This window comes from Pteronotus mesoamericanus, unplaced genomic scaffold (genome assembly GCF_021234165.1).
Source record: "Pteronotus mesoamericanus isolate MK-2021 breed Mesoamerican mustached bat unplaced genomic scaffold, CSHL_Meso_final contig_101, whole genome shotgun sequence".
NCBI classification, from domain to species: Eukaryota; Metazoa; Chordata; class Mammalia; order Chiroptera; family Mormoopidae; genus Pteronotus; species Pteronotus mesoamericanus.
In genome coordinates, this window is record NW_026555001.1 from 17,725,059 (window position 1) to 17,734,946 (window position 9,888).

Sequence of the window (9,888 nt, forward strand, 5' to 3'; positions counted from 1 at the left end):
ACTGCAGGCAGTCACTGATAGTTGACTCTGAGGGTGCTTTGTAGGGCTAGTGGTAGAGGAAAGCAGCAGAACCCTCACTGTCAAACTTAACTTGTTCTTACAGTCAGAGCACGCTGCCAGCTCCTGGCTTTTTATGGCTCTGTGATTCTTTTAAGAAACAGCAGAAAGGGGTGTTGAGGATTTCTAGCCTGGCTTTGTTTATCATTATTTTTTAGCCCACATTGGGAAAGGGTGAGTTAGACATCTACCCTGTTCCATGTACATTTCCTACCTGAACAGGCACTCTTCTTATACTAGTCTATCTTGAAGTTATGCCTGCAACTTGTGCTCTCTACATTGGGTGGAATATATGCCTTAGCCTGGGATTGGTTTAGGTGGGAAAAGTTTTTTGCTGTCAGCTTTTTGAAGTAGGAAATAGGAAGATATTCAGAGTCTTAGAATATTTTCAATGGAGAAAGGGATGAACTGTTCTTAAGTACTATTCTTAAATAATTTTTCTTTTTCTTGAGTGTTTAATAATAGAAAGTCATTTTAAAAGCTGTATTTATCTTGGGCTATCATATAGACAACTTTAAAATACGTTAAGCTAAGGTTAAGTGATGCATGGGACAGAGTGGGAAAAAGGGGGAGATCTGTGTGGTGAGGTGGAATGGGTGTGGGGAAGGAATCCCATTCAATGCTACTTCAGTATGAGATTTCAGTGAGCTTGCAGAAAAAGTTTAAATTAATATTATGTTCAGTTGGTGATCTAAAAGCGTTCAAGATACTTGTTGTGTACAAGTTTTACCAGAAGTTCTCATTTGTAACTGTTGGGGCAGTGGTTCCCAATCGAAGTTCTCAGCCCTCTAGAAGTCCATGGATGTAGTAATGAGTATCAGTATGGTCTTAACAGAACTAGCATATATTAATTGACTTGTAGATCAAGGCTTTTATTCTAAAGGCTGTCTGAAATACAAAATTTCTCTGATCTATTGTGGAATATGTTTTTTAAAGGCAACATTTTGGTTCTTATCTATATAGCAGGCACTAAAGAAAGGTAATTGTTTAAAGACTTGGGAATAAGAGGACTAGTGCCAGGAGGGAGGAGGAGAGTTTTTCTCAGTGTCCCTGACATGGGCCAGGTCCTGTATAAAAGTTCTGAAATAGTCCAAGTTTGTCTTTGTGTTCCCCCTCCTTGGCCTCCTCTTAGAGCGCCCCTCTTAGGGGGTTGCAGGGCTCAGTGGTCTACCTGCCCTCGCCACCCCAGAAGTGCCTGGTGCTGTCAGATTATGCTTAGCCACCTCAAAACTTCTTTTCTCAGTGTATTTTTATCTCAGCAAGGCATTGGGAGGACAGTAATTAGATTATACTAATTCACTCTAAGCTAGGAAAGATCAGTAGCCCGGTTCCACTTTTAATAGGTCTAGATTTTTAAGAAGAAGATGTTACAACCCACATCAATTTACAATAGAATTCTAGTCTAATAGAGAAAAATAAGAACTTTCAGGCAATGTTCAGGAAAATGTTTTACTTTAGGAGGCAGATATGTGGACAGGTTGGCCTCACTTTGTATTAGCATCTGCTTTTCTAGGTTGCTTCCTTTTTTCCACATCTGAAAGCTCCAAATTTTAAAATGATTGCTGTCATAAAGAGAGTGAAGGCTGTTTATTAGTTAGTGCTTAGAGGTAAAGACTGCTTTTATCTTCCGTTTAGTGAAGATATTTATTAGATATTCTAGTGTGACTTGGCTTTCATAGTTGAGGTTTAGCTCTTTAATTTGGGTTACTTATTCTTACAAAAAAAATCATTTATCATTTAAAGAATACACTGTTATTCCAAAAAAGATTTTCAGTGCATAACCTAATTTATAGTTGTTTAAGCCTGATTTTTCTTAACTTTTACTTGCTGCAGTGCATTCTTTTTTTTCTCAATTGTAGGTGCTTCTAAAGTAAAGAAATATCGTAAGTTAATTTTAGAGCAGGCGAAAACAACCACCCTGGAACTGGTTCCAGAAGAACCATCTGAGCCTGTGCCACCTCTTATAGTTGATCATGAGAGATTGAAGGTAAGCTTAGCTATTCCCAGTCAGTTGTAAATGAATGGAAAGAGATTTGAATATGTTTTGTAGGCAACTGAATAAAACTGGTTTTGATAACCTTTTGCTTTAACTAGGAATATAAATGTTTTAGGGCTTTTAGTAAAAAAAGAGTTATTTGTGCTTTTTGGGGTTTAGAAATATGAGAATTGTCTTCATAATAAACTAAACCCCAGAATCTTCTAATCATAAACTCAATGTCACTGTTCCACCATCGCCTGTAGTGTCTATTGCCTAGCCACTGAATATAACTGTTTCAGTTTGAATAGTGAAATCAAACTTTTATTCTTTTTTCTAATTTTTCTTAGAAATTGCTTGATTTGTTGGTAGATAAAAGCAACAATCTGACAGTTGATCAACTTGAGAGATTATATTCTCTTCTTAGTCAGTGCATCTATCGTCATCGTAAAGATTATGACAAATCACAACTTGTAGAGGTAAGTGGTTGGTTCCTCTGTAGAACAAATAAGTATGTGCTTTTACTTTTCCTAAAAAACAGTTATTTTACCTATATCTTTTACCAAGTAACTGAAGAATGTTTTAAGAGTTTAATATTGGAAGAATCACTTTATAATTTGAAGAATAAAATCTTTTGTACATTTTGTCTCAAGAGAGAAGAATCTGGGATTTTTTATTTATCAAAACACAAAAAGTCATGGTTCTGGGTTGCCAGATATACAAAATAGTATGTGACAGTTCTCCCCTGCCTTGCTTATTGCTGACATCACTGAGTAGGTGTATCACTGAGTCCCTCTGGATGTGGACCTGGCCTCTTTGTATTTACCGCTCGCTGTTCCCTGGGCAGCTGCTGCTGAGCTGGGCAGTGAGGCCTGTCGGCCCCCCAGTTAATGGTCAGAAGAAGACTTGGAAGTCATCTCATTTAATCAGCTTAATTCTGTCAAATGGCCATGTGAAGGAGTGGTTGTCCTTCTGTTTAGATACTTTAGAGGTAAACTATTCCATTTTTAAACAACTTTGGGCCATAAGAAAGTGCTTCCTTACAAATATGAGCTTATATCTCTGTTCATGTAATTTACATCATGTAGTGTGGGCTTCTGCTTTTTTGAGGTCATCTGAGCAAATGAAATCCCTCATTTACTTTCTATGTGGCTAACTGACTTAATTAGACTATCTTTGTTCATGTGCCTGTTAGTTTATCTGGTGGTATAGTTATTAAATATTTATTAAGGACCTACAGTACCAGATACTGTGCTTGGTGTGTTTGGGCTGCAAAAAAATAATTAAGAAAAAGCCCCTGCTTTCAAAAGAGCATTTCTAGTATATTAAAGATGTATATGGAAAGGATGGGGTTATTTTCCCTGGGTAATAAAGAATATTGAACTTGAAGCAAGTTAAGAGAGCATTTAAAAGTTATAACGACATTTTTATGAGTCACAATTTTACAAATATATACTGTCATTATAAAATATATAGAAATAATGAGAAAGTACAAATAAAAAAATAAAGACATCACCCATTTTCTCCCATCTAGAGGAAATTTAGTGTTAATCTTTGGGGATAATCTCATTCTTTAAAAATGTCTAGATGTATATAATGTTTTTAAGTATGTGAATATGTATTTTAAAATTGGGATCATATTGTATATTCTATTTCATAACCTGGCTTTTTTCCTACCCAGCAATATATGATGAAACATTTAGCAGCAGTGATTTTGATTATTCATATAGAAGAACTTTTTGGTCAGATAACACTCTGTTAGTATAGCCTATTCTACAGGATGTAGATTATAATATCTTTGGAGGTGGAAAACAAAATGTCTTAGATGTATTTGATAATTGCCCATCTGAATGAAATGTGTGGGGTAGAGTTCTTTACTTTTCCCCTCTTATTCTATAACTTCTTTGTTCACATCGTTGGCATTTGATTAGCTCCAGTGGATTGACTATTCTTCAGCAGTGAAACCTATTTCAGTATGGCACCTGGAACCCTGTTTGTTATCCAGGGGCCTTCTAGAGAGGGGGGGTGATCTCCAGCAGAATCACCAGTCGGTGGCATCCCTGGCGGTGGTGATGGCAGCGACTCTGGCCTTTTTTTGTTTCCCAGCTCTGGTTGGAGTGAAGAGCAGTGGGATCAGGGTGCATTCTAGTTCCGGTACAAGTTTTACTGTGCTTAATGTATTCATTTTGTTCTGGGAGTTAGCTGAATATAATGAATAAGAAAGGGCTCGGGCTCTGGACTGAGGCTACCTGCATTCATATCCTGACTCTGCTGTTTATTACCTGACAAATTACTTGTTCGTATAAATTTCTTAATGTAATATTGGGCATAAGAAGTACTCATTGAGTGTTCCAGCATCATCCTCATAAGCCTAAATGTAAAATAGGAGGCATCTGGAAGTGTCTAGGGCATGATAGCCTTACAGAAGAGCTATGGTGTTATAATCAGGAAAATACTTGTATCTAAAATTCTTTCTTTAAAAAGTTAAAATGAATTTTCCCGTAATAACTGGTCTTTCCTTTAATAGATGACATGTACTTTTTTTCCCCTTATAGGAGATGGAAAGAACAGTTCATATGTTTGAGACATTCCTATGAACTTTTCAAGATGAGTGGTTTATCCTCTCCAATCTGCTCCTGACAGAGCAGTCTTCTGAGCCATTCAATTTCAAATTGCACCAATTACGGGCAGAGCCTTGGTGTAAAGTGCTCTCTCACTCATTCTTTCTCTCTGTTGAATTTGGTGCTATTGTCTCAGGTACCTGAAACCAACCAGCCTACAAGAACCAAACAGAACTTCAAAAACATGTTGTATTTTCCACAAATAAAAAATACAACCCCACAGATTGGAGACTTTGGTGCTACAGAAACTGCTCTCACTGCTCCTCTTTCGTGCACTCTCCTTCAGAGACTCTCTCTTAGGGAGCGGACCAGCAAACGCGAGGAAACGACGGGCAGTTCTAACTGTGTTGAATTGTTTAAACAGTGGGCAAACTGTTCTATTTTTTCTCTTTTCTATCCCTTTTATCATATTTGTTTCTATTTTTTCCTCTGGGTAATGTACTGAAACCTGTTTATGAGTTGGCTATGGTATATTCTGATGGGAAACTGAAGAAACTGGATGAAATTAGATTAGGCTCTTTAGAACTGCCTTTAATGTGCCTTTTTATTCATTTGAGAAAGATAAGGCTGAACGAAAAAATGGGCTCGTTTGTAGCAAATGAATTAAAATGTTTTCTTTCGTCACAACCTTAAAAATAAGTTTTGATACTCTGTGTCATTAAGAGGCAACCAGTGTTTGGGTATGAAATGCCTATCTTGTTTTCAAAACTTAATCAAAATACTTGGTCTCGGTCAGCCATGTAATATATTAAAAGGTAAGCTTTCCTGAATGGTCTGTTTCTGTTTTTAAAACACATGATAAAATAACCACAAAAATAATCCACAGTCCACCAAAAAACCCACACACCTTTTGGCATTGCTGACAGTGATGACCAGAAAATAAATAGAGAGCAGACATTCTTCTTCTGTCAGTGGCAATTTACTAGTTATTCATGTCTGAGTTCTAGGGAAGAATGATTATCATGTACAGTAAATTATTACTGTTTTGTTTTAAAGCCAGGGCTTGCCAAATGGACAGAAAAGAGGAATTTGTCAGAAGCTCCATAAAATTCATTTTCTATATGCATTGTTGCAAGGGAGCTCTGGTATGGTCCTTTGAGTAACAGTATTAAATGTTTAAATCCCTCACCATAAGCTTAACCTTTTCACAGCTATTCATTTTGATTGGAATCCATTTTGGATCTTGTTGAGAGATTTCTGTGAGTTGTACTTATCTAAAATTAATTTTGGGTTGCTAGTTTTACAAAACTTTCTACAAATTTGGAGACACAATCTAGGCAGTTGCAAAGAGGCAAAGGGAATGCAGTGACATTTTTTTATCAGATGATTTTTAAACAAAAAAAGAAAATTTTGACAAGTTGGCTTGATGTCTTCATTCATTATAGCTGTTAGCTGCAGGTGTCTTTCCAATATATGCAACACATGTAGTTTGGGTTTTACTTAGAGCAAATGGTCTTGGACTACTGCAGAGATACCGAGCTACCTCAGCTTTTTGTATTTTAGTTACCAACAGTGTTTACAGAGTCCTGTAATCACTCTGCCACCGTTTACATGCTGAAGCTAAGGTACTTGTCTCCTGTCTCTGGCTGCGTGCGGCGTGCTGGATGCCAGCATGGCAGGCGCGGGGGCTGTGGGCTGCTGCAGTGATCCTGAGTGCTTCTTTGCATCTACACGAACATTGTACGCCTTCTGATTCTCGCTTAGTTTTTGAAAAATGCCACTTATTTTCTTTATACCTAGTCTAAAATTTTCATACTACTCAGTCATATAATTCAAGATGCTACCCATGTAGACACACTGTATTTTTAAGGTGGGCAAGTGCGATTAACGATGAACCATTTTAAAGGGGAGGTTATTTGAAACCTCAAATTTGATTATTGGGAGGATTATCATGCTTTCTTTAGTATTTATTACCATCAGACCAGTTTAGACTATTTTACTGTCTAATACATTAGCATTTTGTATTTTGATGGAAGTTGTTACAGAATTTAAAGATTTGATGAAGAAATAAGATGTAGCAGATTTTTTGTAGCAAGTTTCTGGTAAAAGGGTTTTTTGCAAGTCTCAGGTTCTTGCTGCACTATTTTTTTTTTAAATATTTATTCCAGTTACTCTAATTCAGAAGCATTCTGTTCAAGTAACAGCAGCACTTGTGAAAGGAAAAATAAAAGCGCACATGTTGTTAGTAGGTTACTAAATTTGTACAAGTTTATTAAGATTTTAGCCATCAGTGAGTTTGACAAGGGGAATTTATTTATGTTCAGCATTAAAATGCTTCCAAAAGATCAAGTTTTTAAAAATTTTAACCTTGATATATAGATGGAGAAATAGGAGGCAACCTCAGTATGATAGGAACTGCCACTTTGAACAGTTTAGGTCCTAGAAAGCCAATCAAATGCCAAGGGGAGAAAAATGAGCTGAAATTGTACCAACTCCTCCATCCCCATTCCCCACCTGCCCCCCAAAGAAACACACTATACCAGTTTCACTTATTTTACAGATATCTGGTGGTTCTATAGTTTAAAGCAGCTTGTGAAATTATCCAAGTGGACTCAATTTTGTTTACCTTTCTGTAAGTTCTTAATTTTTGCTGTATAGCATTGGCAAAAATATGTACAAATTGACCTCTGTTCTTATTTCCTATTGTGAGCATTATTAATGATGAGCTCCTGTGTACAACCTTGCTCTCAAATCAGTAAGATACGTGTAGCAGCACAGCCCAACAATCGCTAATGCTCTGCTGTGGGGACCGTGGGAGCTGTTTGAAGATGATGGAACCGCACTAAGATTGAAACTGATGGCTGTGGAATTGTGTTTTTGAGCTTGAATCTCACCTGTGATTAACTTTTTTGTTTTGTTTTACGTCCTTTCATGACTTGATTTTTCTCATATGCCAATGTTTTTGTAGGTTTACTGGATTTTATTTTTAGGGAGTGGGGTAGGAATATATTCCCACTTTTTTATTAAGTTGGTTCAGCTATGGTGCTATTCGGTAGATAGCGTCCGTGTCGGGTCCCGTAGCTGAATGCCATTGTTGCTCTAATTATTATTTGTAATCACATTGTAAGCTTGAATTTGGGCTTGTATCGCATCTTTTGTATTTTGTACATTCAGTTATTTAGACTTTGGGAGTCCTCCTTGGTTTCAGTCATGTATGTCTACTTTGTAGATTAAGTAGACTTCATCACTATGGTCTGTTTTGGGTTTGTAGTTTAATTTAGAATTGTGTTAAATTGATGTTTTGCATTTGACTTCATTTTACATTAGTTTGAAGTAAATTATTTAATTTTTGAATTCTGGAATTTTGAACATTTACTGTAATTTGTAATATAACTGCTGTGAAATACTTGAATAAAGATGACAAGAAAAACCACGTCTTTCTGTAACTTAATTATGATTACTGTTGGCTGCAAATGCAATACTACTTTTCTAGCTGAATTCATGTATGTTGCAGCTAAGGCATATTGATGTTTATTAAGCATCCAAAATTTTTTGTTATCTTTCTTTCAGGTTTTAGTAGACCTCAGTATATTTTAGCTAAAAGATTCTGTATTGAGAAACTGTGGCTTTAGTGTAAGTTGAAGATTGTCCAAAATTTGTTGTTTACAAGCAAATGGAGTTTACTTCTAAAATCTGTTTTTCCAGTTGAAAGACTGTGCTACAATATGATTGGGTGGTATGGTTTACTTATTTTATAATGTTTTCTCTTTGATCATCAAGAGTTATCAGTACACTTTGAGCAGTACATGGAATTTAAATATGGAGAGAGATTTCATACCAGAATGTGAAGGGCCTCCGGCTTCAAGTGAACCGAATGTCCCTGTCTTTAGGCTGCCCACATTTTCGCTGTCGTCTGTGAAATGACTTTGTGCATTCCAAGGTTAGTATACTAACCTTCCTCAGCATGAAATTTTACTTTTAATCACAGTAAAAAAAGGAGCTGATTGAATTTGAATAAGACTTTCTGTTTGTTTTGCAGACTGTATAATTTTTACTTTTTTAAAATGTCTTTTTAAAATATTTATTTATTTTTAGAGAGAGGGGAAGGAAGGGAGAAAGAGAGGGAGAGAAACATCAATGTGTGGTTGCCTCTTGCATGCCCCCTCCTGGGACCCTGGCCCACAACCCCAGACATGTGCCCTGACTGGGGATTGCCCCCTTTGCTTTGCAGTCTGGCCCTCAGTTCACTGAGCCACACCAGCCAGGGCAATTTTTACTTTTGACTATGTTTATACAGGAATACCTCAGAGATATTGCGGCTCCATTGCATACTACTGCAATAAAGCCAATATTGCAGGAAAACAAGTCACATGAATTTTTTGGTTCCCCAATGCATATAATGTTTATATTATATATACTGTAGCCTATTTAAGTGTTATGCCTAACAAAAAAACAATCCCTACGCCTTAGTTAAAAAATACTTTGCCCTGGCTGGTGTGTCTCAGTGGATCAAGTACCAGCCTGTGAACCGAAAGATCACCGGTTCGATTCTCAGTCAGGACACATGCCTGGGTTGTGGGTCAGGTCCCCAGTTGGAGGCATACAAGAGGCAACCAGTTGGTATATCTCTCACACATTGATGTTTCCCTCCCTTTCTTCCTCCCTTTCCCTCTCTCTAAAAGTAAATAAAATATTAAAAAAAGAAAAGAAAAATACTTTATTGCTGCCCTGGCTGGGTAGCTTAGTTGGTTAGAGCATCATACCTATTCACCAACGTTGTGGGCTTGATCCCAGATCAGGGCACATACCAGAATCAACCAATGAATGCATAAATAAGTGGAACAACAAATTTATGTTTCTATCTCCCCCCCCTAAAATCAATACATAATGATGTAAAAAAAATTTTATTGCTAAATAATAACCATCATCTGAACCTTCAGTGAGGTGTATTCTTTGCTGGTGGTGGGTCTTTCAGTTTGTAAAAAACGCAATATTCGCAAAGTACAATAAAGTAAACATATTATAATGAGGAATGCCCGTATATCAAAACAAGTGATGACAAATCTGGGAAACATTTTGAAAAAAATTTTATTTTAATGTTTATGTAAGGTGTTTATAATTGCATTTGAATTTCAATCAAGTTTTCAGAGCTCTAGAGATTAAGTTGGGTTTATTCCAGCTTTAGTTTCCATTGAACTCAAAATTACAGGAAAGTGAGGGGCTAATCTTTAAATATCTACTTCATGTTATCCTTACGCCATAACACCTGCAAAGTTATCTATTGGCTTTTAAAAA

At 36.6% G+C, this 9,888-nt stretch overlaps 1 protein-coding gene across 1 annotated transcript in view; it reads left to right on the top strand.

The window, feature by feature from the left end:
- ATAD2B (ATPase family AAA domain containing 2B) overlaps positions 1-8,023 on the top strand; it is a 125,638-nt gene extending 117,615 nt beyond the window's left edge. The window contains exons 26-28 of the mRNA XM_054569170.1: positions 1,917-2,044; positions 2,383-2,511; positions 4,588-8,023. Of these exons, the coding sequence (XP_054425145.1) occupies positions 1,917-2,044; positions 2,383-2,511; positions 4,588-4,629 (299 nt within the window). The 3' untranslated portion in view covers positions 4,630-8,023. The remainder of the gene's footprint in view (positions 1-1,916; positions 2,045-2,382; positions 2,512-4,587) is intronic.
- Positions 8,024-9,888: the final 1,865 nt, after the last annotated feature.